Source organism: Sparassis crispa, assembly GCF_003851025.1.
Source record: "Sparassis crispa DNA, contig_000010F, whole genome shotgun sequence".
In the NCBI taxonomy this organism is placed as follows: Eukaryota; Fungi; Basidiomycota; class Agaricomycetes; order Polyporales; family Sparassidaceae; genus Sparassis; species Sparassis crispa.
Window position 1 is genome coordinate 758,477 of NW_020939758.1, and position 27,954 is coordinate 786,430.

Sequence of the window (27,954 nt, forward strand, 5' to 3'; positions counted from 1 at the left end):
CGCTGCGCGCTCGATTGGAGCGAGCGTCCATTCCGGGGGAGCAGGAATGAAATTTGATGGGCCTGGGAAGAAATACGAGAGAAAGAGCGAGAGAAATAAAGAAAATGAAAGGGAAATAGAGTTGGCGTGATCGGCAAGGCTGTGCTGAGTTGTTGTCGGATGACCTCGCTGGGTTGACCTGTGTTGACTTGGCCCAAGCGGCCGCAGTGGCGGGAGCCCCTGTGTGTTACTCCTGTGCTGAGTTGGAACTTGCCCCGCAGATATTCCCAGATTGAACCATCGCCGCCCTTCCTCTCCTTTGCAGCGATCCATCAGGATCGTTTTCCTGCTGCCTTACCTTACCCGCTTCTAAACAAAACCAGCTTCGAGCCGACAGTTACTTTACCCTTGTCCTAGTCATATCTTATCCTGCCATGAGCTTTCTTGCACCTTCGCAACGAGGCTACGACTCTCTTACACACTCTGACTTGGGCCAGCTCTCCTCTATGCATACCCACTCCTCACGCATCCCCATGCACACCTTCTCCTCCTACGACAACCTCACCCTCCACGACGTGCCTTCTACGTCTTCTTCATCAGGCCCGCCATCCTCGCACGTCTCCGATCGTTCAGCGGTGGCCTCGCCCAGGACCGGTCAGACTCGTTGTTGTGCGTAGCATCTTTGTCTCCGGACGATCGTTCATCGATCGTTCTCACTTCTCTCCATCAACCGGACCTTGCTCACCTCTCTCGCCATAGACTGGACCCTCCTCACCCCCGACCTGACCTTCCTCTACCTCGATCCCGTCTTCTCCAGTCACCTTCAAGAGCAAGCCGATCTCCTCGTCGGCAAGTCGCTCCTCGCCTTCGTCCATCCCGATGAGCAGGCATCTGCGAAACTAGACCTCGGAAGTGTGCTGGAGAGTCGGACCCTGCATGGGAGTGTTACTCGGTACGTCTCCCCGCGGTTCGCTGCCCACGTTGTTTCCGTGCGGTCGCCCTATCCGTCCAGCTGACTCACCCAACAAACCTTAAGGGTGCGATACTCCAGGCTGTCGCGTGTCCGCAGGCAGCTCGGATACCATGGTCCGTTGCAGGAATGGGCAGACGCCGACAAGATAGCCGTCGACGCAGATTACATGGCCGTGGACATCGTGATCAACTGGGCGTCTGACGGCTTGGTCCTTTGCTTCATGCATGCGGTCGTGGACCTCACTCCTCGTGATAGTGACGAGCACAACAAGACCGGTTGGTCGAACTGGTGCGGCACGCCCAGCATGAGCACGGAACAAGTGCAGCTCCTTTATCAGCGACTCCTTGCTGCAGTACCGCAGCCGCCCAATGTGTCTCGGGTCTTCCAGATATTACTCAATCAGCCTGACCGTGCGCTCTACATGAGTTGGCCCCCAGATCAGAATCAAGGAGGGCCCACTGCGAAGGACTTTGCGAGACTGGCACAGGACGTTCAGATCAGCAATGCAATTTCCAGCGGGACTGATGCCAAAACTAACTGTACTAGAAGGTACAAGGCTCTTCAGGTGATGCAGTGTGGAATGGATGGCAATAGAGAGGTTGAAAGCATATTCATACTTCACGGTAAACACCCCTATTCTTCGTTTACGTTTTTGAGGCTCAAATTTAATCACACACCCGCAGGAGCGCTCATCTTTGCATGTCACAAAGTCAATGCTGTATTGAGAAGCGGACCGAGTGGAGGCGTGCAGTCGAACTACAGCTCTCAAAGCTACACGTCGCCGTCGGTCCCGTACTATGATCCGCCGACCCATTCTTATAGTCTTCCTCCTGTGCCTGCGCCTCCATCCTACAACGGCTACTACGGGTCACAGCCCCGCGTTCCGCAGACTCAATACTCGGGCAGCTGGTCTCCTTCGTCTGAGCCTCAGAATGGGCAGTATAACCAGTGGCCCCCTCAGGGTGGCATGTCCCCTGCAACTACAGTCAGCAGCCTTCGTTCATCCTCTTACCCCACCCCTCAGCAGCACCAGTGGTCTTCTCAGCCGCCGTCATATATGGACTCAAATTCCGTACCTCCTTCCTTCAACCAGCCGCTTACATCTTCAAACCTTCGATATTCCGCTGACTCGGCTAACAATCATCACGAGGGTCCCTCGCCTTCCCCCGCAAATGACCACGTTCCGCCGTCGCGTACGCCGCGCAGAGGTTCTGGGAACAGCAGGGAGCAGTACGGCAATGGCGGTCGGAGCTCTGGTAACCCACCTGTCGGAATATCGAAGTGCTCCAGTTGTGATGCGACGCAGAGCCCGGAGTGGAGGAAAGGACCCACCGGGAAGAAAGATTTATGCAATGCGTCAGTTTTGCTACTCTCTCTTGCATGTTCCCTGCTGACTGCTCTCGTCCTTTAAATCCAGGTGTGGATTGCGTTATGCGCGTTCTCGTGCCAAAAAAGAAAGCGGTGGAGTCTCTTCTCAGGGCCGTCGGCGCAAGGATCGCGCGTTCAGCACCATGTCGGACAAACCGAGTGCCTCCCCTTCGACATCCCCGATCGATGTCCCCTTCGCCAGTGTCCGTCGTGCCAATCTGTACGACGACAGCTCCTTCTCGTCCACAGCCTCACCGTCCGGAAGTGAGATATGTTCGCAGCATCATGGCAGCTTTAACGGGATGACGCCGTCCCCATCGCCGCCCTCTGCAAGCATGAGCTACGGGGGATACTCGCACCACCACTCGGCGCCGAGCTCCCAAAATTCGCAGGCGGACCATCGTTCACACATGGGCACCCACAACACGTTCTACTCGGTCCCGCCGCCCCTGCCGAATGGGGCAGTGCACCACATGGCGGGCAGCAGCCATTCGGGCCCCCCCATCCCGCGGCTGGAGCCCCTCATGTCGTTCCCCAGCCGCTTCTCGCCGATGCTGTCCCCATCGTCGCCCGGCTCGGGCTCCCCCCTGAGCGCAGGCCTCTCCGCTGCGTCGTTCGAGCGTGAGAAGCACGACAAGGACCACGAGCGCACGCTGCTGCCGCCCACGCCCGTGTCCGCGGACGTGCGGCATTCCGACAAGCAGGGGTTCATGATGCGGTGAGAAAGACGTGGCTCTGGACGATTCCTCGCGCGAAGTATGTATCCGATTCGTTCTTCTACGTACGGGGGTGGACCCAGTTTCACCTAAGTTCCCTTCCCTCGACGGATATTTATTATGTATTGTCGTGTCGCTCTCCGTCGAGTAGGTGCGCGTAATTCTTAGCATACTTCGGTCTTCGTGTATTGTATTGAACAAGCTGGTGAGATAAAAGACATGTGTCCCTCGCTGTGCCGCGCGTCTGGCGCGCCTGTTACGGGAGATGACATCTCGCACACGATCCAGATGATTTACGGCAGGGGCATCAGACATCATCTACGATAGACGTGAAATGTTCGGCGGCAGTAAAAGTAACAAGTTGATGGCATGGTCGCGCCACAGACAGACCTTTGACGGGCGTCTGTGATGAGCGCTTGTTCGCGCGCCAAAGTCCGCATCGCTGCGGGTGGGCGATGTCCAGGCTCAGTATGCGTTGCAGACCAACGCCCCCACTCTTCCTACAAGCAGAAAACTTGAGAATCAGATGCCAGGATCGCAGTCAACGTCGAACCCACCGTCGAGCGCGGCGCCGAGCGCGGCTGCGAACGCGCCCGAACCCGCGATAGTCCCAAAGTACGATCGTTCCACCGGTTATGATGTTGCGACGAGCCAACCGTTGAGCACTCGCACAGGGAGAAAAGCGCCCGGATTGCGGTGGCACCATCGCATCCCGCGGACGGCGATACGAGTGGGGAGGAGGATGGAGCGGAGGAGGAAGCCGCCGTGGAGGATGCGGAGATCCTCGAGGACTTGCCGGATGACACGCAGGTGTGTGCTCCGTTACGTCTCTGAGCTTAACATGACATCTGAGTGTATGCGACTACGGCAGGAAATAGAGCTCGTGCATTCGCGGTTGAGTTCAATCAGCAAGCTCGGGCTACAACGGTTCGGTCCATATCTGAAGAAGCTATGTCTAAGACAGAACTACATATCGGTCTTGGATCCGGAGATTCTGAAGACACTCGTGGTGCTGGAAGAGCTCGATTTATATGACAACAAGGTCAAACACGTTGGCGAGGGATTGGACGAACTTAGCAATCTCTTGTGAGCTCTTCCCTGCGGTCCGCCGTAGTCCGTCCATTGATCTTTGTCACAGGGTGCTCGATCTCTCATTCAATCTGTTGCGCCATGTGCCAGATACCTTGTCGAAATTGAGCTCTCTAAAGACCGTGTATTTCGTGCAGAACAAGATCGCGCATATCACTAACCTCGAGGGCGTCGGACGGACACTGCGAAGCCTCGAATTGGGCGGCAACAGAATCCGAGTAGGTTCCTATAAGTTCTACTTCAAAAGAACACTCAATAATATTGCCCTCTCATAGACAATCGAGAATTTAGATGCGCTTGAGATTCTGGAAGAGCTTTGGTTGGGCAAGAACAAGATCAGTAAACTCGAGGTGATCTTCGTCGTCTTTCTGTGTTGGCTCACAGTGAATGAACCAGCAGTGTTTATCAGAATTTGGGAAGATTGAAACGTTTGAAGATATTGTCTATTCAGTCGAACCGCATCACGAAACTTGAAGACTTGGAGAACCTAGAGAATCTGGAGGAGTTGTACCTCAGCCATAATGGTATCGAGCGTCTGGAGGGTCTCGAGCATAATGTGCGTCATCAGAAGGCTGTTACAGCATACTGTCCGACTCATGTCTCTGCTATCAGCTCAAGCTTCGTACTCTGGATATCGGAAACAACTTCGTTCCCGCACTGGAGAACATTTCACATCTCATCAATCTAGAAGAGCTATGGGTCCGTTCTTGCGTGGTTCTTTGAAGTCTTTCGTGTGCCTGACTCTTTGTGGTCAGATCAACGACAATAAGATCACTAGTCTTACAGATCTAGAGCCACAGCTGAAGCATGTCGCAACTCTGGAGACAATCTATCTTGAAGGTAACCCATGCCAGAAGTCTGAGGGATCGAGCTATCGAAGGAAGGTGGTCCTCGCTTTGCCGCAAGTGAAGCAGCTAGATGCGACGTTGGTATCTCCTTCGTTATCTCATTCCCGCCACTAATCGGTGGGCGTAGATTCGTGAAACAAACATGATTCCAAATGCAAATCGAGAGTTAGCACTACTGGCACGAGGAGCGTCGAAGACTCCAAGGTCAATCTTGCGCCACTCAAACCGCCCATGGATAGACATCACTGAACCTCAATCCCCCTCCTACAGAACGAACTAACAAGTCCCGATGATCGCAGACGTTTGTATATCGACGTCAGAGTCGATCACGCCGCCTCGTGTGCCCTGCTTACTGTACTGACCGATCGTGTTGCTGTACTTTCTTACGCTCTGATCATGGACGTGACGATGATCTTCGCTTCGCATTCTATTGAGATTGGTGATTGAACGGATCGACTCGGCGGGCTGCGATCTGCGTCCGCCGGAGCCTGTGAGTCTGACGGTGCCGTAAGTGCTCTTGCCTTCCCGACATTGTGGCGTAAGACGTGTGATGCTCAGTACCGATAGACCTTTCGTCGAGACCACTAATTTATAGTAAAGTGACATCCCAGGCTCTAAATATATCCTGAAGTGAAGCACCGATTTCGCATCGACTCGTCAAGGTCTTGCGCTCGAAATGGGTTGTTTGGCTGTATTGTCCAAAGGCTTCGTTGATGACGTAAGCACTGCAAATTCTTGCGGACCCCGTAACTCAGCGTAAGTTATACCAGAAATCGTATTAATTACGTCGAACACCCAAGTAGCAATACAACAGAGTACATATACGGATTTATCTCAACTCAAAACTTGCCCGTGAGGAATGGAACACCTTCTAGATACGTCTGAATCGCTCACCCCCTGACGGGAACGTTCGCCCCGCCCTTGAGCGAATAACTAATGAACTAGAGTACTGAGGTGCATGGAAACGAGCACCGACACGGGGGCAACGCTAACGCACTACTGAGTAGAGAAGGCACTTTCGTCAGTTCCAGCAAAGATTATACGACTATGATTGTTGGACTCAGTACCATTATCCCTCACAGCTGCTCGTGCTCCACGACGGCGAGCGTGCGCGCGCGGCGAGGTTGTATGGGGTGTCCTTGTGAGCATGACACCGCATCGCCCCACGATTCTTTTCAGACCCCTTCAGATGCCGCAAGAGCGTATCTGACCTTGAGAACATACGCATACAGCCGCCGTAATACACGACGCTCTCGAACTCAAACTGATGCGCGCGCTTGACGTCGATACCCGCGCTCAGCGCCTCTGCTAGTGGAACCCCCCCGCAAATCACCTTCGCGTCAGAATGGCTTCTCATATGTCGCCTCAAGTCACACGAGCGTGCCATCTTCAAACCACAGAAAGTGCACCGGGATGAACCGGGGGCCGGTGGAAGCGGTCTCTTCTTGCATAGTTTGTTGCGCCGTCTCGTGTCGTGAAAAGTAGCGCTCCGAGGTGACGGTGATGTCACATGTGCTGACAACGAGGCGCAATTAACGCCGCGAGGAGAGCCGAAGTTAAGAGGAAAGGGTAAGACGGAAGGGGACCAGGAGGCAAAGATGGAAGGATCGGAGGGAGGGGCCGCGCCCCAGGTGAATGCAGAAGGGGAGGTAAGTGTAGGATCAGAGGTGAGAGCGGGTTGAAATGCAAGTGTGGATTCCGCTGGAGAATCCGCGAAGTAAGAATCTGCCTGATAACGTTCTTCGCTTAGTGCAGTGGTCTGCGTTGGAATCACCTCGCAGAATCTCTGCGGCGATAGGGATCGCACAGCACGATCCAAAGACTCAGTCTTTGTTGTGTGTTCCTCCCTCTCCCCAGGTGAACTGGACATCGGCGGGAAGCTAAAAAGTGACATCAAGCAATCCTGGTATACCAGGGGCCACAACGATGAAGAAGAATATTCATGTTTGAGGGATGGCCCTGCGACGAGCGCACCTTGTGCGGAGAAGGAAGAGGGCGATGCTGCATCAAAGTCCAAGTTGCTGAACCCAGGGAGATACCTGCTGATATGTGAGGGCAAGTAGTATGGAGATCGTGAGTACGCACGAAATGCCCCATGGTTTCGGAGACACGACAGAGTCGTATTCTGATGTATCCAGCGTGGCGTCGCACACGTCATCAAAGGAGTTATCAGGGGAATCATCAAGGACGAAGGAAGATGCGGTCATAGTGTCAGTATATCGACCGGTGGTAGGTACGAGGGAGAAAAACACAGAGGCGGAGGGGAATTTATAGGCGAGAGTCTCTTTGTGCAACTAGTGCACGCATCATGCGATCCAATATGCTGAGTGGCGTTATCAAGATCGCAATGTGCTCGGCGATGCATGAGGTAGTATGCATACGGCATTTCTCCGCAGTTTCACAGACAAAGCATCAAGCCACTCGAACCCCGATCTGAGCACGAGTGGCTGTGGTCCAGGCAGGAACCTGATTTAATCTGAGCCCTCGGGGAATAGATATACATCATGATGACTTTAAAAAAGCAAGGCCTTTGTTCTCTTCGATACACACGCACCGAGTCAGAACTCGACTGGAGGCACTAGGCCCCTCACAGATATATCAAATGCCAACTTCCGCGCTATCCGAACATGACAATCAGAGAAAGGGTATGAGCAACAATGACAGCATGACCATGCACAACAACTAAAGTTCACGAGGACTCGAGGCAAAGAACTTACTGGTCTCCATTTCGAGATTAGGGCGCTCAAGTACAACTGCAGGCATCAACGTGCTGAGAAACAGCGCACAATACCATCCGAATGTTTCAGCATATATACTATGCCCTACCGTCCCATCGGCACCCCCCCTCAAGTCGGCAGTAACGCGTTATGTCACCCATCAGTCACCCATTTGGCACGTCAGCGTGACACCATCGTGACACAGCGTGATAAAACATGATTTTTCGCCGAAAACAGAACTCGGTCAATACTAGACCGTCCGCCGTCGTTCAAGTTCGCAATTGTTTGAGATATACCATTATAAACATATATGAAGAAGGTAAGCAAGGGGACTGGAAATGGGGGAGGTATGCTGGGGTGCCGACTTGTAGGGGGGTGCCGATGGGACGGTAGGGCATAGTATGCAACGGTGAGCATTGAGTTCTCGTCGGGTGGCGAACCAAAAACGGCGCTCTACATCAGCAAAAGTCAACTTTTGGTTACCTCCATTTAGCTCCCTTATCTCCTTAATTAAGGAGGTCTCCGTTCTTAATTGGGCAATTAACGCCGATAAGGGTGAATAATGGAGGAATAAGAAACGGGATCTCCTTATTTTTCCTTAATCAAGGGTATAACACCAGTAAGCAAAAGTTGACTTTTGCTGATGTATGAGGCAACAAATGCCCATTTATTATTTCGTCACGCGCGGCCAGTCTGACTGTCACTGACACTGTCCGACTGTATCTCACTGTAACTGCGGGCGTCCGTTTGACTATCTCCGACACCGTTCAGCGGGAAGATCCTCTGCAATAAATTCCTATGTTTTCTTTTCGGTTTCGTGTCCCAAGTGTGGCGCTGTCCGCAAAACTTTAGGTTCGTTGTAGTTCCCACAAGCCCTGTCACGGTCAACCGTGGCGGGCAATGCTGTTCTTCCCTAATGGCCGAAAGTGCCAAAGTGATTTTCACTGGGCATTTTTGGTGAAAATATCTTAAGGAATTTGACCACTTTTTGCAAGAATACAACCGCACAGTGGGTGAACGTCACATGGTGAAATTCCCCTTGATTATAACGGGTTTCACCCGGTTCGGTCAAGCATTGTGACTACACATTCACCAGGTTTCTGAAGTTGCATGGCGAAATCTCCCGTGTATGACAAAGCCGAAAAAATGAATTTATTGCAGAGGATCCTCCCGCAGAACGGTGTTGGAAACAGTCAAACGTCGACAGTTACAGTGAGATAGTCAGACAGTTTTGGAAACGACGTGTATGCAGAAGACTCACCTAGTGTTGCAACCGACTGAAAAGCTGCGATCTGTCCATGTCAACCCGCAGAATCGTATGAAACTATAATCCGAGGAGGTATGTAGAAGGATAGCAATGTTCATATATGGTCGCCTGGTAGTCGGCCGGAGACACCGTGAGTTGAAGCGTGAGGATGTCCGGAGGGCTTCCAAATGCAGGCTATCTACCGCCGTAGGCCGAGAGACTAGCTCTAAGTCTCCTCCACAACTCTCCCAATTCGCCTCCGCGGAATCTTCACGATATCCCTCACGCTCGTTCGACATAGCAAACCTAAACATCGCGCGGTCCTCCGCGGTTGTTGCTATCACCCATCATGTCTGCCTACTCTGATCTTCCTAGCTCACCCCAGTCGCCCGCAAGTATGTCTTCGAGGCGGTTCACAAACAGAAACACCAACCGGTACAGCGTCACCGCGTTCTTCAGTATGACTGCGGAGCAGGACGTAGATGTCGAGGATGAACTGGGCCGAGGTGAGTCCCCGTCCGTTTTCGTGCGAGGGGGCGGTCGACTCATCTCAACATGCAGCACAAAAGCGACTGAGGGAGCTCAAGTCTCGCATCTCGTCCCAATCAAAGCGGAACTTTGTGCTCGAGCGCGATGTGCGCTTCCTAGACTCGCGCATCGGACTGCTCATCCAGAACCGAATGGCACTTGACGAGGTGCGTGCTCTTCCTTTGGGCGGGCGAGATGTGACTGACCGGGGAAAGCACGGTACAGCAAAACGAAGTGGAGCGACACCTCGAAGAGGTGGATGCGACGGAGGGACACTATCCGGACGACCGGAAGATGCAGCAATACTCGAATCTGTTCTTCCTGCTGCAGTCTGAGCCGCGACACATCGCGTCGCTGTGCCGGCTCGTGAGCTTGACGGAGATCGATACACTGCTGCAGACGGTGATGTTCACGCTGTACGGCAACCAGTACGAGAGCCGGGAAGAGCACCTGCTGCTGACCATGTTCCAGTCTGTGCTCTCGTCGCAGTTCGAGACGGCAACCGAGTTCGGGTCCCTGCTCAGGGCGAACACGCCGGTGTCGCGGATGATGACAACATATACGCGCCGCGGGCCGGGACAGAGCTACCTCAAGAGCGTACTCGCAGAGCGCATCAACAGCCTCATCGAGCACAAGGATCTGAACCTCGAGATCAACCCGGTCAAGGTTTACGAGCAAATGATCATCCAGATTGAAGAAGAGACCGGTTCTCTTCCACCCAACCTACCGCGTGGAGTGCCCCCGGAGGTCGCTTCAAACAACGTGGATGTGCAGGCCATCATTGCTCCTAGACTGACCATGCTTATGGAGATTGCTAACAGCTTCTTGCTGACAATCATCGAGAGCATGGAGAGCGTACCATATGGTATTCGATGGATCTGCAAGCAGATCAGGAGTCTGACACGGGTATGTATTCCTCTGTGTGCGTGTAATCTCAGCATAAATGCTGACCGCTCTGTGCAGCGGAAATATCCTGATGCCACAGATTATGCTATATGCTCACTTATTGGTGGATTCTTTTTCCTTCGCTTCATCAACCCTGCCATCGTTACTCCGCAAGCGTATATGCTTGTCGAGGGCGTTCCAGCGAAATTCCCGCGGAGGACGTTGACCCTAGTATGTGGGAGCTACTTCTAGTGATGCATACGGTCGATTGACACATTGTGCCAGATCGCCAAGATGTTGCAGAATCTGGCGAATAAGCCGTCATACGCGAAGGAGGCCTATATGATCACCCTCAATCCCTTCGTAGAGAACAACAAGGCGAGGATCAACCAATTCTTAAACAACCTTTGTGAAGTGGGCGACTTCTACGACACACTAGAAGTAGGTCGCTGTATTGCGAGCGCCCCAGGCTGCGTAACTGACGGCCGTGTGACAGATGGACCAATACATGGCATTGTCGAAGAAGGATCTGGTGATAAACATTACTCTGAATGAGCTTTACAACACACATTCCCTTATCCTCCAACATATCGAAGCTCTTGTGCGTTACCGCGATGTTCCCGCTGTCGACTTGCTCTGATTTTGTTTGCTGCGTTGTAGTCACCAAACGACAAACAGCATCTCCGGATCCTAACCGACGAGCTTGGCCAGGCACCACCGCAAGTTCCCCGCAAAGAGAACCGTGCGATCGAGCTTCATCTCTACAGCCGGTGGGAGACACCGATCCAGGATATCCAGAGCGCGCTCATGGATTCTGTGTCCTCGAGCGATATGCTGTACATGGAGGCGAAGTCTATCTTCGTGCAGCTGGTTCGTTCTCTCCCGCATGCATCGGACAAGCGGCCATACAACCTGCCGGCCATCGCGGAGAGCGCTGCAACGACGAAGGATGCGACCCTCGTGCGCAAGGGCATCAAAGTCAAGGAGATGTTGCGCGAGCTCGAAGAGCAGAAGGTCGTCGACAGCGCCGATGGGTACAAGCTCATGCAGGATGAGGTCGCTGCGGAGCTCGTGCATCTAGGCAACCTGCGCGAGAAAGTCATCCTAGAGACTAAGTCGCTTGACGCCGTATTTAAGACGATCTGCGACCACAACAACTATCTGCGCGGCCAGTTGGAGCAGTACAAGGCGTATCTGCAGAATGTGCGCCTGACGTCGTCAAAGGATAAGGGCTCCTCGACGGGGGTCGGCGTTGTCACTGTGGGTGGTAAGGAGAAGAAGCCACTGAAGCCGGTTGTGCATGGACCATATCGCTTCACTCACGCACAGCTTGAGAAGGAGGGAATTATTGTGGAGAGCAATGTCCCTGACAATAGGTGCGTGTCGTGGTGGTGCTCAGCGGGGTTGACTGTTCGCTGATGTCAATGCGCTAGACGGCCAAACATCTACTTCAACTTCACGTCTCCAACACCAGGAACGTTCATCATTGCGCTCCATTACAAGGGCCGAGAGAAGGCTATCCTGGAGATGGACCTTAACATAGACGACCTCTTGGAGAAGGTTCGTACCGTTGTTTATTTTGGCCCACAAAGTTGCTGACGGAAGTTAATCCACAGCAAAAAGACAACAAACACCTGCTAGACCTGGAGTACGTGCAGCTCAACGTGCCGAAGGTTCTCGGGCTTCTCAACAAGATCTTCACGAAACGATGACCACCCCATCATCATACTTCCACTCCTTTCTCCCACCCATGCCTGCGCTACCTTCGTCCTTCGTCCTTCTCCCGCGCCCCTTATGATCGGCTTTACTTATTCACACGATTTTTATGCCTTCATTGTACTTTTCCTCCGCCTCGCCCTGGTGTCACGACTCCGATACGCCTTCGTTCTCGCTCCTACGCCGTCGTTTTTCTATTCTGCTCTTTATTATCTCTTTGTCTTCCTGTCGGATCTCATCTTCGCCTCTCGGCTTGTACGAGGCCCTCGATCCCGGCCTCATCAGGATGTATTACCGGTATCTCATGTATGCATGTCTCTGGACAGTAATTTGTCGTCGTGTCGCATGTTGGGATTGTGAATTAAGCCTGCCGATTCATAATGAATTGCGACCGCGATGTTAGTCTGCTGTGCGGCCATGCACAATTGGCATAAAACAACTGAGTACATGCAGTGACTGCGGAAGCTACAATGTGACATTACGGATTACATCCAAAGCCCTGATCGATAACCACTGTCTGCTACAATCCCTGCGGAGGCCAGTCGGGGAGACTCGAGAGGGCGGCGTTAATGCTCTCGCGGACACGGCGTTTGGAGGCGAGATCGCCAGACTGACGATAACCAGAGTATACTTCTTGCATCTGGAAGGCCGATGCAGCCACAGAGTCTGAAAAAAACAGAAAGGGCAACACAGTGGGTACAGGAGAGCAGGTGAGTAAAGCCGGAATGTGGACAAGACCCGCACGCACCGAAGTTTGACTCCGCCTCTCTCGTGAGCTACAGGGCGTTGTCATGAGATACAGAGACGACTTCCATGAACCAAGACTTACACTCTCCAGTCGTGCATACTCTTGCGCCTGCCCACCATACACTCCGCCGCCACCAAATAGCCCGGCGCCACCCATAGCTCGGACACGGCTCTCGACATCACGCTTCCGCGCTGACCACGCTTCCTTCAGCGCATCGAATGCATTCTGTATCTGCGATGTTCAAGTAAATGTCAGGACGTGTATGCTTGTCACGAACGTGTAATGTACCTGCTTCCATGCATAACCATCCCACGCTTCGAGCTCTGCCTTATGCTGCTGCACATACTCCCTAGGGTGAAGCTGTCGATACTGGCCATTTCCGCCTCCAGAAGGCGTAGCAACGAACGGTGTCGACTGCAGCTGAGCGTACGGGTCAAATTCCGGCAGATACTGGTTATTCGGCTGTGGCGGGAATCCAGACTGGTACGCGCCACCATACTGTGGAGTCTGATAGCCAGAGTATTGCTGCTGCATCTGCGGTTGCTGCTGGGGCATCCCGGTGTATGTGCTGTTCACCTGGCCTGCGAGCTGCTGGCCGAAGGATGACGAGGGCTGGAAAGGACTCGAGATCTGTGGGGCCTGCGAAACGTATCCCTGCTGCTGGGGTTGCGCAAACCCTCCGCCTCCATTCCAAGATGTCTGCTGTGGCTGCAGCTGCATTGGCGGCTGCTGCTGATACCCATTGCTATACCCTGCCGGGGCACCTTGTGCGGCATATCCCGTTGTGCTAGAAACAAGAGACGACCCCGACGGCTGAGCCCACGGGGCAAATTGACTACTATCTCCACTAAGATCGTTCGAGCCAGAGATATCGGGAAATCGAGCCAGAGCGTTAGATGGGTGGTCGATGAATGGATTATTCGAGAGCTCTGGGGGAGGGGAACCGTATGTACGGCGTGGAGAGTACATTGCTCAGGGGTTTGTTGGAAAGGTTGACAATTAAGGCTCTATTTTCTGTGGAGAGCTAGCAAAGCAGAATATATCAATACAGATTGGTTCAGGATACAGAAAGCCAGTTAGATGAAAGCGCTGCGGAGGGAGATGTCAGGCGCTATCCGATACGCCGTCACATGCACTGTGTATGCACGTCCTCCTCATCCTCACCGCATACGTACCCCCAGCGCAATGTCGCGTCGTAATCGCCCTACCGCCTTTGAAGTGAGTTTTCCGGAGGAGGCGAAAGAAGGTCCGTCGCGACCTGGAGGTTTACTTGCTGGGCACGGCGCCCCCAAGCGTAAGAGCCCGAGTGCAGATACCATCAACTCGGTGAGCCATCTAACAAACGGTGATACAATTGGACGGACTTAGAGGACATCCCGCAGGAAGGGAAACGACAAAAGATAGCCCAGTTAGCACAGGATTCCAGAAGCGCTGCATTACCGCCTCCTGGTGAGTATCTGACTTTCCATCTATTCGACTACCAGTGACTGGATCTGTGTAGAGGTATGCTATGTACCGCAACCTCGCGACATCAAGGAAAGAAAGGACTTCGTGGTCTTGGGCGAAGATACTGATGATGAATATGAGGGTACCGAGTCCAAGCCGATCCGGGTCCTCTCAGATTTCTGCATCTTTGATCCCAAGCACGGTCTGCAGGTGGTGTCTCTTGACCTCCTTGATGCCGGAGACTACGTGGGACATTTCGAAGCTGCAGGCTTTGTTTCCCCGTTGTTCTTGAATGAAGAAGATGCAGGTCAGGAAGACGGTATTGACGATGATGAACCTGCAAGCAGCCTGCAGCGTCTGCGGACAAGTGCTGTTTTCAGGTATACGATTGACTATGCAAAAGTTGATGAGTGAGTCTCTATCCTGTACTGTTGCTGCACTAGAACAAATATGTTCTAGTCCCGTGTATATAGAAACACAGTTTGGCTGGTACGTCCTGCAGGAGCCCTCTGCAGTCTATCGACACTCCTTCCTCGACTTCTACGAGCGACACCGACTTCTGCAAATCATTATCTCTGCAGCCGCGGAAAATCCGTTGTGGACCTATCAAGACTTCACAGACTGCTACATTGGGATGCACGACCAGTATCTAAATCGTCGGCTTGACGAAACAGACATATATAGTATTGTGAGTGGTTCAGGAATTTTCACCTCAAATGCCTGATGACTTTGGTAGATTCCTCAATTGCGACCTGCATTAGAGGACTGTGAGGGTGGTGCAGAACTTACAGCTGTTCCGATGATTCAGCACCTGTTCCGTGGCCAGAAGCTTGCATTCACGAAACACCTTGATCGTGCACATGCCCATCCAGTAACTCGACACGATCTTGTAGGCAATATTGACCTGGATGTTCTTCGTCCTGAGAAGCAAAATCGTACACATGTTACTCCTCTTATCGATCAACTTGCAGCCGGTTTCTTCCAGGAACACTTAGAGGTGGTGGGTCCTCCACCTAAGGTACCCAGCAAGCATGTTTTGCGACAACGAGAGCATCAAGCACGGCTACAACTTTTCCAGTTAATGGAGAAGACGATGCAGGAAAAGTCCAAGCCGATATTTCACCGGAGTCAGCGACTCCATGATGAATATTGGCATGCAGTGTCAGTCAATGGGGAGGACTATTATGTTTGTGTTCTGTTTTCCAATGTGATCTTTCTTACTGATCTCGTGTGATTCAACTAGGTTGGAGAAGTTATTGTCACTGTTGCTGGAGCATATCATCAGAGAGCTGAGGCGGAGCTGCCAGATGACTTGGAGAGCCTTCCAGATACAGCCACAATTGCGGACTTCTTCTGGTAGGCTTACCCGTGTTCTTCGGTTATTTTCTCTCACTCTTCATGTAGGTTCGCACAGATTGTCTACATCAATCAGAAGCGCAAACAATTGCATGTACAATGGTTTGAACATTCCTCGCAAACCTTTCTGCAAGAGATATCAGATCCCCAGGAACTCTTTGCCTTCAATTCTTGCTCTGATATTGACATAGACCTTGTTGTGGGCAAAGTTGATGTGCATTGGTGCATTCCCAGAAGCACAGAACTCCCTGCCACTGAGTTCTACTGCAAGTAAGCTGTTCTATTTGTGTTACAGTGGATTCTCTCAGCTGTCTTGTTATAGTCTACTGTATGATGACAATAATGCATCCTTCACTACAGTCAACCAACCTAACACTGCACACACAAAGAATATGTTACCACCTCATAATTGCTCTGTCTGTCTCTTATCAGCTCAGCAGATGGAAGACCAATCTTGGAGGAAGATTAATGATGGTATAGTGCATCTAGGTATAACTTATCACATTGAAGACTATGTCTTGGTCAAGACAGAAGATGGACCTGCAGATATCGGTCAAATTCTGGACATGCACTTCAGTACCACGGCACGACAGTATGAGTCTGCTACCATTACACTTCGACTTCTTGGGCGCATCTCCAATATTATTGACCTTTGCCCATCAGATGTTATGAAGGACGAGGTGAATGACTTGAACCTTTTATGTACTGCAGGCTGACGTGTTGTAGCATCATCTCTTTCTCACAGATGAGAAGGTGACAATTCCAGTAGAATTGCTCCTAAGACGGTGTAGCATTCTGCACTTTGATGCCATCAAAGATCTCTCCATGTGGCTTTCCATTTCCCCCTTCCATTTCTTTGTTCGCTATCATTTTGTGTCACCCAGGCCTCGCAAATGGGTGGAAAACACACTACTCACCTTCAATGATGTGCACCTCTGCAAGGAGTGCTATAAGGAAGACAAGAAACAGATGAATATCCGCAAGAAATTCTTCATTGCTGCAAGACAGAAACCTTTGAAAGCTTTTGATCCATTTGGCGGTGTCGGAGCCTTTGGGCTTGGAATGGAGGAAGCTGGTTGTCTGAAGATGGTACATGCAGTCGAGATCTCTCCAAGTGCTGCGGAAACATTGAAGTGAGCATCTGTTTAAGTTTGGCACTCTGTGAATATAAATCACAGGCTCTCTGCAGGAACAATTCACCGAATACTATTGTCCATAACCAGTGCTCAAATGTTGTCTTCAAGTATGCTGTGAAACTTCAAGAAGGTCACCACGTTGACCCGCCAAAGAGCCTTCATGATGGACGCCCATTGCCAATGCCTCCACAACCGGGCCAAATTGACTGTATTGTTGCCGGATTCCCTTGGTATGTTTTCCTTTGTAAACTACACTGAGCTTAACTTGTGTAATAATAGATGTTTATTCTTAGTCAACCGCATTCTCGCCTAAACCAATTCCAGAAGGCAAATGACCGAAAAAGTCACTTGATCCTGAATTTACTTGCCTGGGTTGACTTTCTGCGGCCAAAGTATTGTTTTATGGAGAATGTGCGTGGATTTCTCAGCCACAACCTGAATGCTACGCAGGCCAGTCGCTATCGAGTTGAAGGAGGCATCAGAATGGGTGGGTTAAAATTTCTTGTTCGAGCACTCATTGCCATGAAGTGAGCTTTCATTAACTTTGCTCCCGCTGCCTACACTTATCATTCCTTCAGCTACCAAGTGTGCTTTGGTCTGCTACAAGCGGCGCACTATGGTACTCCGCAGTCTCGTGTGCGGTTTTTTCTTATAGCCTCGCATCAGTCATGCCCTTTGCCGAATCTTCCTCAGCCGACACACCACTTCCCACTTCAAGACACTCTGCAGATTCAGTTCCCAAATGAAACAGCTGTGCGACCGGTACGAACAACAGCAGGTACAGCGCCGCATTCTTTTGTTTCAATTGATGATGCCATTGCGGACTTGCCGCGGTTCGATTGGTGAGCGCCCTCTGTAGAATACTTCTCAGTTCTGACCCCATTTGGATAGGGAGAACCCTCGCAAATTGGAAGGGACTGTGCCGCAAGGACGCCATCACGACGAGCCTGCGCCAGGTAGGAAAGTGATTGTTTGTGATCGTAGCAAGGCATTCTGCGGCTTTTCTGGTCCAAACGTCCGATATCACAGCAAGCCACGAACCACCTTTCAATTGAAATGCAGGGCACAGCTCACTTCTGACCTCCAGCATTACACCAGAGTGCTCAAGGAGGAAACAGTCGAGAGGGGAGTGGACATCATTGCACGGCAAGGACGTGGACTGATGGCTGCTACAGAGTCGTCAATATTCCGCTTAATCCCCGGGCTGACTACAGGAGTAAGGATATGGATATTACGCTACTACGGCTAATGATACTAACGGCTGTTGCTACTTTTTCAAGGTCTGGAACCACATCTATGGGAGTGGCAAATGGCAAATCCATCCTCAGCAGTAGCAAGGGATGGGTTTCGTCCTGGTGAGTAGTTATCCTTGAGATCTTGTAGCAAAGGTTAGGTTGACGTTGTAACCATTTCGTAGGTTTGTACGGCCGCCTTGATGGTAAGGAATGGTTCAAGACAACAGTAACAAATGTTGAACCAACGGCGAAGCAGAGTTGGGTTCTGAATCCCTATGTACGTCTCAAATCCATTATCTCTTGTTCACTGCTCAGGTTAGCCGGATAGTGTGCTCGTATGATCACAGTACGCGAGCTAGCACGATCTCAAGGGTTCCCAGACCACTTTGTATTTTTCTCCAGAAACAATGATGTTAAGACGGTGAGTTCTGCTCTAAGATGCTCCCTCTCTCCAGGAATCCAGCCGGATCTTCAGAGCCAGCGGGTACTCATCTACTCATTACAGATGCAACGACAGATTGGAAATGCCGTGCCGTTTCCTGTAGCCGCTGCACTTGGACGGGAGCTCAGAGAGGCACTGCTCGAGAAGTGGGTGAGTGGTCAGGAAGAGGCCATCGTGATCGAGTAAGGTATCTTGGGTGGTCTTGTTATTGGACTGTAGTAGTGCGATGGGGATTCACGGAGGCCAGCACCTGAGGCAACGGCGAATGAATTAAGAGGCTAAGTTGCAAGCTCAATGGCGGCGCACTGACAAAGATGCTCGCACAGATCGACAGCCTATGGGTTTGTCTGGCATTGCAAAAAGCTGAATCACTAGGTGTTCCGTGTATTAGTTGCTTGATTTTAGTTAATTTAGATAATGCAATGCAAATGCTAGATACAGTGTGAATCAACCCTTGACTTCAACGATAACATTTGCGATCATAAGACACATGTAAGCAGTGATGAGTGCGACACCCCAGCTCCTGGGTAAGAAGTAGCCATTCCACGGCACGAAGATCATAGTTGCGAGGAGGATACCGAGCAGCCCGGCACCAGTGATCACGAGTGTAGTAGAGAAATGCAATTTGTAAGGTTCTGCGGTCTGTCGTATGATGTACGAGCCAGAAATTCCGACACCGAGGAGGATGTTGAGCATCGGCCCGCCGAAACAGGCTGAAAAGCCCATGATAGGTGCGAACACCTGCGCGCCGAGTCAGCTAAACACACTTAGGTGAAAAGAACGACGTACTGCCACACTCATGTTTGCGACAAGGTCAGCGAGGGAATTGCCAACCGCGAAGATCGTGAGCCCAATGATTGCATCCGATAAACCAAAGATGAACCCGAAAGCCTAAAGATCAGTCAGACATGAGGTAGAAAACGATCAAAGGTTCGCCCGCACCTGCAGAACTTCAACGACCTCGTCTGCGATAGCCATGATCCAGACAACCGAGATAATGAAGCCCATGAGACAGCGCGCCATCTGCGCCGTTGGATGTGCGCCCTTGTCTGCAAAAACAGCGACCATGAAGCCTATGGCAACGCCTGCTACGCCTGTAGCCAGTAATAACCAGAGTTCATGTTGGACGCCATCTGTAGAAAGATCAGTAATTGTGAATCTCTGTGACACGTAAGCTGATCACACCGAATAATATCGAGACACAAAAGAGCGGGCCGAGGACACATTGCACAGCCATCAGGTATTTATTGAATTGCAGCTCGCGCATCTCTTCGGAAACTTCCTCCTCGGCAATGAGGGCCCGCTCCACACCCTCCTCCTCGAAGTCAACTAGACGATTTTCGTTGCCCATTATCTTCTCCTTCGACGAGCTAGCGTCCTCGTACGCGGTAACGATGACCGGGAGCGTCAGCGTCAGCACCATCACAGCTGGTGCTGCTAGCACCGCGGTTACCTTGCCTAGGAAATGTTTTGACATGAAGTTGTGCAGCGTTGGGAAGACAATATGGAATGCACGCCGAAGCACACTCGCGATGCGCTCACGGCGCGTCGGCGCAACGTACTGCTGCGACTCGGTATCGGTATCGGATATGGGTGACGCAGGGGTATGTGAGATAACGGGAATCGGGGGACGGTCCAGTGCAGTGTCGTCGTGTGACTCTTCCGCGAGGGCCGGTGACACAACGGTCGGTGAGCGGTCATTGAGAGGTACTCCAGGCGTCGAGTCCCATGGCTCGTGCTCCTCGGAAAGTGGCGTACGTGGGCGTGAACGCGAATGTGAATGCGAATACGAATGGCGGTGGTAGTGTCCACCAGGATACGGAGAGATCGGGCTCTCAAACACACTTAGCGACGAGCCCGCTGCCTCCTGCTGCAGAGAGGATACAATCCGTCGGAACTCCAGTGCACCAACGAGAGAGAATGAAGGCATATGGCTGATATACGGCGAGGATTGCGGTGACGGTGTTCGCGTGCGTGAGCGTATTGGCAGTGCCGTGTGCACCCCAAGGCGTGAAGGCGTTGGGCTCGATAATGCCCGCGTCCGAGGCAGAGATGGGAGCTGCAAGGTGGACGAAGATTCGGGCTCCAGGTGAGCTGCGACTGACTGAGTTACTGGGAATGAGGAAATATTCGGATGTGATACGCACGAGAATCCCTAAAAGGTTCCTCGTCGTGGTACGCTACGACCGGCACCTCTTCCTCCCGGAACTCGTCGCGCACCAGCACTTCGTAACGCCTCTTCTTCTCCAGCCGGTTCTCCCACCATGTCCCGACCACGACGATGAGGACATAGACGAAGTAGAGCGCGACCAGCGCTATGGCCTCCCATGCCTCGAGCTTGCTGTCCCACAGCACGGCCAGCAGCAGAACTACCGCAACTGTAAAAAATCCGACATCGCGGATAAACGGCAGACGGTTCACGTGGAATGGCTTGATGATGCACATAGAACCAACCACGCACGATACGATGAACGACGCAGCGCCGAGGAGTTCCCCGATCGCCAGCCCGCCCGAGTTCGCACGCATGGCTGAGAACGTCGCAAACACATCGGGGCTGCCGTTCCCGAATGCGAGGAGTGTCACCCCTGCCAGGTTATCGTCCATCCCAAGCAGCTGCGCGAGAGTTCCCAGATTGGGACAGAAGAAGTCGGACGCGCTGATGCCGAGCGTTGAGAAGAGAAAGACGAGCCATAGCAGGTAGCCGACGAAGACCAAGGGCCGCACCGGCGGCTTTGCGCAGAAATACGGCTCAAGGTATGGGATGGAGAGAAATGTGCGGGTGCCCGAGCAGAACTCGAGGACGTGCGCACATTGCTGCTCTATGGGGACTGAGATGGGGTGGCATGACTATTTTCTGTCAATATCCTGGGGTAGCTCCCACGCGCATAAATAAACTCACCTCTTCCTCTGCATTCGCGTACGTAGTATTCGTATAGTCCATATGGCCCCAGTCCGACCTAGTGAACTGGAACACGTCGGACAATGAGAAGAGGTTGAACAAGCTCCTCACACAATGGATGCACTTACCTCCTCCACAGACTCTGCTAGAGAAAGACCACTGGCATCTCTGTAATCCCGACGGCTCAAATCCCGCTTTGACAGCCTGCCCACGGCAGATGGCGCTGGGTGAACTCCGCCATACCGACTTTGCGACCACAACACACAATTTGCGACAAGCACAGTGACAAAGACGAGTTTCGGAAGGCCTGACCACATGGTGGTAGAGAATACGGAGGCCGTGTGTTCAGTGCATGCAGAATTCGGCGATGCTCGAAGTGAGAAAGTAAGAAGTGGTCCTATTTACTTACCGTCCAGAAATAGAATCGGACAGTCGGGACGGCACGTTTACCTGTGCTTGCTTGCCAAGAGTAGTATACTACACATCTTCATTCCATTCGTCATGTTTCCGACATCCAATTTTTCCAGCTATCTTCTGGGCAAAACACTGCGGTGCACTGCAGGTGGACTCGGAATCCTGGAAAGATCTAATCTTGTCACAAGACATTTTTGTCACGTGATCATCAGTGGAGGCTGATTGGCATGTGAAAGTTAACTGTATCTTTGAAACACCCCTTCATCACTGGGATCCTCGAATTCAAAACTTTCGGTATGTCGGGATAAAATGCACTTGGGACTACATAGATTCAACACTGATATTCTGTACTGGCACCTGCCGTTCTCCGAAGCCTATCTGGCTCACCGTGCGCGTCGCGAGCATATACAACCGGAGATTTTGTGGCTGACTTCTTGGTATGTCAATGTTACCTTCGGCCAGTGGAAAGTGGAAGGTGGGATAATTTCCACTGATGATTGGGATAATGAATCCTCAGATCGACCGCCCCAGCATGTCGCTATCCCGTCATACTCTCAAGCAGGTGAAGTTCATCCTCCCTGGAGCATTCATCACATATTACCTGGGCAGTCACGTCGAGGTCTGGAAACTTGTGACCGGAGATGCGGGCGTGGATGGCTGGGGACGGTGCGTCTTACTTACTTTTTACTCAACACCTTATTCACATTGATTCTTGAAACGTGACAACAGGATTGCAGCACTAGGATCACTGGTGTCCGCAATCATTACCGTGTCCTTATTTGTCTATATCTTGGTGATCCCTCTGATTCAAGGAGAACACCCCGATGTACGTTCATACTCCGTCATGGTTCCTTGTATTTTCCTGTGAACCCGTGTCAACTGCAGTATCGTCGCTGGAGAGAGTCTGGTTTACTTTCTTGTGTGATCCCGGTAGGCATTCCATGGGTCGATTGCTCACTGGAACTTGTTGACGCCGGAGACTTTAGGTTCTGACTGCTTCCATTATCGTGGGGTGGTCATTACTCTCATATACCTTGGGCCGATGGTCAAACTTGGGATATCTCGAAGGAGTCATAGCAGGTGCGCGCTCAACCCTTGCCCTCTTCCCGATTAACGAACGTGCATAATCTTCCGTGTATCACAGCCTCTGGCCTTTATGCGCTCTCGTTCGGACTGTTGGGTCTTATCCCTGCCCCGAAGGTGTCGCGACGGTAACTTCTACATGCATATATAGGGTGAAGAGCTTTTCGCCATTTTTGACTAACCTAGTTACCCTGGTCCGCGACGATAGATGTACGAGGGAACGTTTTGGTGTAGTGCCAGATACTGTCGGCTATTCCACTATCTATTCTTTCGCATTGATGTGGGTTGTTGCAGTCGCCGTATATGCTAGTAGAACCTTCCCGTGTTGTGTTCCTTGAGTCACTGACATAATTAGATTGAGGAGGCATTTATATTGCGCGCCTTGTACTGGTTGGAACTTTATGCAGCAGCTCGCTGCCACGGAAGATTTTGAACGGGCATGGATAGCTTCTAATGAAATCTAATGACTCGTATAACGCTTCACTAGTGCTAATGTTGGCTCCCATATGTCACAACACGTTGAAGCGCTCCGCAACTTGGATACCTTCCCGAATAAGCAGGTGGAATGCCGCATTTGGAATAAGTCCGCCGCATTGTGACGTCTATGAGGTCGACGATAGCAGCAACTGACGTCTGCCCCCACCATACTAGTCAAACCGATCGCATACATAAGGGTGAAGCCGTCAGGATGGTCTCTGGAATGGAACCACCATCATCTGTAACTCCGACGCATCACTACACAACCAGAGATATCATGCAGTTGCCCACTGCTGCCAGTGGACGTGGCCCTTATAACATCTCCAGCGGCGACCGCACGACCGACAAGCTCACGTATAACGCTCGGACCGACGCATGCTCAGATGATAATGCCTGAAATCCTGACGAGGATGATGACATTCAGCCAAGAGAGACTAATGTTGGAGGTGGGAAGACGCGAGGTAAGAAGGTCGACGCATACAAGCAGGAGCGCGAGCTAGATCAGTCCTTCGACTAGGGTGGTGTCTCCACTGCCGAACAAGATATTGAAGTGGGCGCAGCTACTGGCCGTTGAGTAGGATGAGAGCACGAGAGAAGAAGTGGTAAATGAATTAATGACTGCCTGGGAGTGCAGTATTATTTATGTGTAACAGTGATACTCCCATTTGTGTTCATGGTCTCAAAGAGCGTAAGATTAGTTGTTTTAAACTTGTCTCCGCATCGCAGATGGTAGCTCAATGTGTGAGACAAGTGAGATTAGACAAACGACGTTAACATAATTTCAGGTACTCGCGGGTCTCGAGGGGCTTATTCACATTGTCCTGATTGTTATACACTAGAGCGAAGTTATCGTTCACCGCTTCACTCGCCGCACGGCATGACGATTCGCGGATAAACCTGTAGAGATGAATGACAAAATGTTATGGTGAGTATATATACCACCTCCGATCATGGAGATGCTTCTTAGCAGTAGCGAGAGGAGGGTACACGTCGTGCTTATGGCAAGAAAAAAAACCACCACATATCCTGCATAGAATCCATCTGTAGGCCATTCACATCAGCCAGTGGAGTTGGCGTAGTTGTGAAGATTGAAATGTTCAGCACGCATACCCGCCGTCCAGGTAGATGTTCCTGAGCAAGTACGATAAATGATGTCGTACTCGCACAGGAGCATTACAAACAGCATTTCCAAGCGCAAGGGAGACGCGATGCATCCCCGCTGTCCGTGCGGGCAATTTAGGGAAAACGCGCCCCGGGAATTAATCTGCTAATAAGGCGAGCTCAGCACTTGTGGATCCGATACTTTATGCATCGACAAGGAGATTAAGCCCGCCATCCCAAATCTGCTGACAAGTCTATTGCACTGACATTAAGAATGGATTACCAGTGTATATGAGATTCTGGCTAGTTGCTTCCCGGATCGATGGCTGTGAACGCGCGGGCGGCTACAGCAGGTGCCGCCTGTGCACTTCCAATTAGTATGGAATCACTGGCAGTTAGTGGTGTCCCGCAGTGGTGCAACGGCCCACCATAGCCAGGGCTCTAGAGGTAGTGAAATAACCAGGTTCTCTAGGCTCGCTCGAAAACGTTCTGAGTTTGAGAACGGAGACAACGGAGATCTATGTCGGGGCGGCCGTCCAAAAAACCTTATCAGGCCACTGACCATTTAGAACTCCGCCTACTGAGAGGCTAACTGTGGGAAAATACACATAGAGATGATCTCGATTATCTTGAAACTCAACGGTCCGTGCACGCCACCGGGCTTGCGGTTGCAGCATTGGACTCGGACACTTCACCAACTCCTATAACTTCCAAACCACGGACTGTCCACGCACGAAAGATATCTCCAACACCGCGATCCCGCAGCGCAGATGACGCTTTTTCTCCCGCTGGAAGCGTCGGCGCCGTTCCCGCAATTTCCCGCCTTCCTCGTCCCCTCGCCCGCGCCCAATGTGCACGTCAAGAAGGTCGTCAAGGCGCTCCTCAAGGCCCGCAGGATCGCAGTCGTGTGTGGTGCGCAGCTTCATGTGTATCCCCTCCTCTCACTAACAATTTTACGCGCGCCGTAGGCGCAGGGATCTCGGTCCAAGCGGGCATTCCTGACTTTCGGTCGTCCGAGGGTTTATTTCAGACCCTTAAAAAGGACAATCCTACGCTGACCTCAGGGAGAGACTTGTTCGACGCTTCGGTTTTTAATGTGAGTGCTTATGGGTTTTTTGTATCATGCATCAGGCCATTGCGCCACCACGGGATCCTCACTTTTCACCGGCGTGGATACTTGTACGCATATCATTCTGAGGGTATCTGCTCAACGCTAGAGGATACGGACAACATCGGGCATATCGTTAACCTTGTTTGGTTGAGCTGCCTTGGCGGTGCTATCGTTGTCAGGAGATGCATGTCTCGTATCGAGTCGACCTCCATGTGCGTGTTTCGCATATTATGTGATGGTCTCGGAAGATGCAGAAACCTGCGGGCGTACTGTACGCCAGCTGTATTGGGTTTCGTTGTCGTCGATGGGCACCGCTATTGCCAGCGGATCGCCCTCTTTGCCTATTGGGTAATCCCTATAACCCCTAGAACGTGAACTTCGTCTACGGGTCTTATACGCGTCGCAGTGGTCTTTGGGTCATTCTTGGATCCCAAAATCACACAGTTTGACATTTGTTCACATCTGCATGTGAGAGCAGTTCCAATTTTAAAGTCTGGGCCCCCTCGAGCGGCTGGATTATTCACGATGAGTCTGATCTGTGTGCGTTTCACCTTGAAGTTACTGGTTTGCCTTGTTATAACGTTTGCCCGTGTCGTCCGCTTAGACGCTACGCGGGGTTTGGCTTATCTGGCGTGTAGGATTGAGCTAGTATTTTTGTGCAGAATGATTTCTCAGTCCACGTTTACTGACAGCGAGGTTTCTAGTCAGAAGTCACGACGTCTCTCTTCTGCCAAATGATCGCACAGCTTTCCGAGCTGTCGCAAGCAGCGACACCAACCATATTTCACAACCTCCTCCGCACGCTGGACGATCGCGGACGGCTCCTCCGTGTGTATACGCAAAACATCGACGCTCTCGAGTCGAAGTCTGGGCTGACATTCGGTGTACCGGATTCAGAGGGGAAACGATCTAGATTGCGTTCTGCCAAGGGGAAGGCAGAACCTTCACATACAGAGGACGCAGCCCCCGCACCCATCGTTGATTCGCCACCGATATCCGGACGACTGCCCTCACCCCCATGCGAGACTCCCCGCTGTATCCCTCTGCATGGCACTCTGCAGCTGATGCACTGCCAGATCTGCACGCACTCCTTTCCGCTACGGAACCACCTTGCCGACCTGAGCTCTGGTCATCCTCCGTTCTGCCCCGAGTGCACTGCGCTTGAGGCTACGCGGCAGCTTGTAGGGAAGCGCTCGCGCGGCGTGGGCAAACTCCGTCCGAGCGTCGTGCTGTACAATGAGATGCACAAGGATGGTGAGGAGGTCGGCGACGTTGTGCGTCGCGATCTGATCGGAAGCTCGAAGGGAAAAGGTCGCGCTGGTGCGGATCTGCTGCTCGTCGTCGGCACGAGCCTGCGCGTGCCGGGGACGAAGCGGATCGTGAGGGAGTTTTCGAAAGCGGTGCATTCGCGCGGGTGCTGTTCTAATGCGGGGAACGATCCGTCGACTTTGACCGCCCATACGAGTGCGAGTGCTTCGTCGAGTACGATGGGCCTTGTGACTCCAACGCCATCGCCACGTCGTTCACCTGCAGACGACGACGAACCGCCGGTAAGGACCGTGTACCTCAACCTCGACTTCCCTGTGCCGACGCGGGAGTGGGAGGGCGTATTCGACGTATGGATACGCGGAGATGCGCAGGCATTTGCGCAGTTGGTGTATGAGGAGATCGAGCAGGAGAAGCGTGCGAAGGAGGCTGCAGTCGAGCGGAAACGCAGACGCGAGGAGATCGCGGAGGAGCGGGAAAGGAAGAAGCAGCGTAACGGGGAGCTCGAGCATGCGGGGAAGACCAACAGCGGGAAGAAACGCAAGGGCGCGCCTGGCTCGGCTTCGCGTCCTTCGTCCACGAAGAAGTCCAAAAATGCACCTGTGACGCCTATTTCGCCGTCGAAAATCGGCCGTCCGGGGAAGATTTTGGCTACATCAAACCTGAAAACGAAGCCTAAGATGAAGGCGAAGACAAAAGGCCGGGCGGACAATGTTCTCCCGACTTTCACCCACGACAAGGAGCACACCAACTCCAACGTCAGACTCACGATCAGGATACCCCCGCGCGTTGCTCCCGCAGCGCCACTTACACCCCCACCGTCGAAACGCGCGCGTCTCATTCCAGAGGTGGTGATAACCACTCCCCCACGGCTCATAAAGACCCCTCGTACTCCGCCAACACCATCTCATCCAGATTCTCCACTTACTCCAGAGCCCTCGCCTCCACCGCGGCTCAGGCAGACACCGAGGACGAGCAGGCGAGACCCCAGCCCCAGGAAGAAAGTCGAGGCTGCTCTTGCCACCTGCCCCGTTGGCTGGAATAGTGGAGACGAGTTGAGTGACCTCACTGATGAGGACGATGAAGGAGACTCCTCTCTTCCAGAGTCGTTCGTGCGGACAGTCCAGTATGGTCTGCGCAGTGCACCTGGTTAACTTGGACTAGAGATCGCATCT

General features: G+C 52.2%; 9 protein-coding genes across 9 annotated transcripts; 6 read left to right on the top strand and 3 right to left on the bottom strand.

The window, feature by feature from the left end:
* Positions 1-413: 413 nt before the first annotated feature.
* On the top strand, positions 414-3,042 carry SCP_1202540 (hypothetical protein; the record flags this gene model as incomplete). Its single annotated transcript, XM_027763138.1, has 5 exons — positions 414-648; positions 739-931; positions 1,016-1,575; positions 1,636-2,308; positions 2,370-3,042. The coding sequence occupies 5 exons, from the start codon at positions 414-416 to the stop codon at positions 3,040-3,042; spliced, it is 2,334 nt and encodes a 777-aa protein (XP_027618939.1).
* A 520-nt stretch (positions 3,043-3,562) lies between these two features.
* Positions 3,563-5,119, top strand: SCP_1202550 (Protein phosphatase 1 regulatory subunit SDS22; the record flags this gene model as incomplete). Its single annotated transcript, XM_027763139.1, has 9 exons — positions 3,563-3,651; positions 3,711-3,846; positions 3,908-4,122; positions 4,175-4,343; positions 4,401-4,475; positions 4,535-4,681; positions 4,738-4,824; positions 4,881-5,050; positions 5,101-5,119. 9 exons carry the CDS (start codon positions 3,563-3,565, stop codon positions 5,117-5,119), a joined length of 1,107 nt encoding a protein of 368 aa, XP_027618940.1.
* Positions 5,120-6,042: 923 nt separating this feature from the next.
* On the bottom strand, positions 6,043-7,180 carry SCP_1202560 (hypothetical protein; the record flags this gene model as incomplete). Its single annotated transcript, XM_027763140.1, has 2 exons — positions 6,043-7,012; positions 7,059-7,180. The coding sequence occupies 2 exons, from the start codon at positions 7,178-7,180 to the stop codon at positions 6,043-6,045; spliced, it is 1,092 nt and encodes a 363-aa protein (XP_027618941.1).
* A 2,105-nt stretch (positions 7,181-9,285) lies between these two features.
* Positions 9,286-12,061, top strand: SCP_1202570 (GTPase-activating protein; the record flags this gene model as incomplete). Its single annotated transcript, XM_027763141.1, has 9 exons — positions 9,286-9,442; positions 9,498-9,631; positions 9,690-10,370; positions 10,428-10,580; positions 10,635-10,790; positions 10,846-10,950; positions 11,010-11,725; positions 11,783-11,909; positions 11,966-12,061. 9 exons carry the CDS (start codon positions 9,286-9,288, stop codon positions 12,059-12,061), a joined length of 2,325 nt encoding a protein of 774 aa, XP_027618942.1.
* Positions 12,062-12,585: 524 nt separating this feature from the next.
* SCP_1202580 (predicted protein) lies at positions 12,586-13,782 on the bottom strand (the record flags this gene model as incomplete). The annotated part of the gene is made up of 4 exons (XM_027763142.1): positions 12,586-12,731; positions 12,814-12,841; positions 12,895-13,044; positions 13,102-13,782. 4 exons carry the CDS (start codon positions 13,780-13,782, stop codon positions 12,586-12,588), a joined length of 1,005 nt encoding a protein of 334 aa, XP_027618943.1.
* Positions 13,783-13,998: 216 nt separating this feature from the next.
* Positions 13,999-16,752, top strand: SCP_1202590 (hypothetical protein; the record flags this gene model as incomplete). Its single annotated transcript, XM_027763143.1, has 9 exons — positions 13,999-14,139; positions 14,196-14,262; positions 14,315-14,669; positions 14,719-14,947; positions 14,996-15,445; positions 15,503-15,615; positions 15,664-15,885; positions 15,938-16,295; positions 16,342-16,752. 9 exons carry the CDS (start codon positions 13,999-14,001, stop codon positions 16,750-16,752), a joined length of 2,346 nt encoding a protein of 781 aa, XP_027618944.1.
* A 2,123-nt stretch (positions 16,753-18,875) lies between these two features.
* Positions 18,876-21,644, bottom strand: SCP_1202600 (hypothetical protein; the record flags this gene model as incomplete). The annotated part of the gene is made up of 7 exons (XM_027763144.1): positions 18,876-19,169; positions 19,218-19,319; positions 19,371-19,561; positions 19,614-20,522; positions 20,576-21,275; positions 21,328-21,393; positions 21,456-21,644. The coding sequence occupies 7 exons, from the start codon at positions 21,642-21,644 to the stop codon at positions 18,876-18,878; spliced, it is 2,451 nt and encodes an 816-aa protein (XP_027618945.1).
* A 629-nt stretch (positions 21,645-22,273) lies between these two features.
* SCP_1202610 (hypothetical protein) lies at positions 22,274-22,956 on the top strand (the record flags this gene model as incomplete). Its single annotated transcript, XM_027763145.1, has 5 exons — positions 22,274-22,407; positions 22,471-22,567; positions 22,627-22,671; positions 22,728-22,821; positions 22,886-22,956. 5 exons carry the CDS (start codon positions 22,274-22,276, stop codon positions 22,954-22,956), a joined length of 441 nt encoding a protein of 146 aa, XP_027618946.1.
* A 2,216-nt stretch (positions 22,957-25,172) lies between these two features.
* On the top strand, positions 25,173-27,933 carry SCP_1202620 (predicted protein; the record flags this gene model as incomplete). The annotated part of the gene is made up of 3 exons (XM_027763146.1): positions 25,173-25,314; positions 25,371-25,498; positions 26,218-27,933. 3 exons carry the CDS (start codon positions 25,173-25,175, stop codon positions 27,931-27,933), a joined length of 1,986 nt encoding a protein of 661 aa, XP_027618947.1.
* Positions 27,934-27,954: the final 21 nt, after the last annotated feature.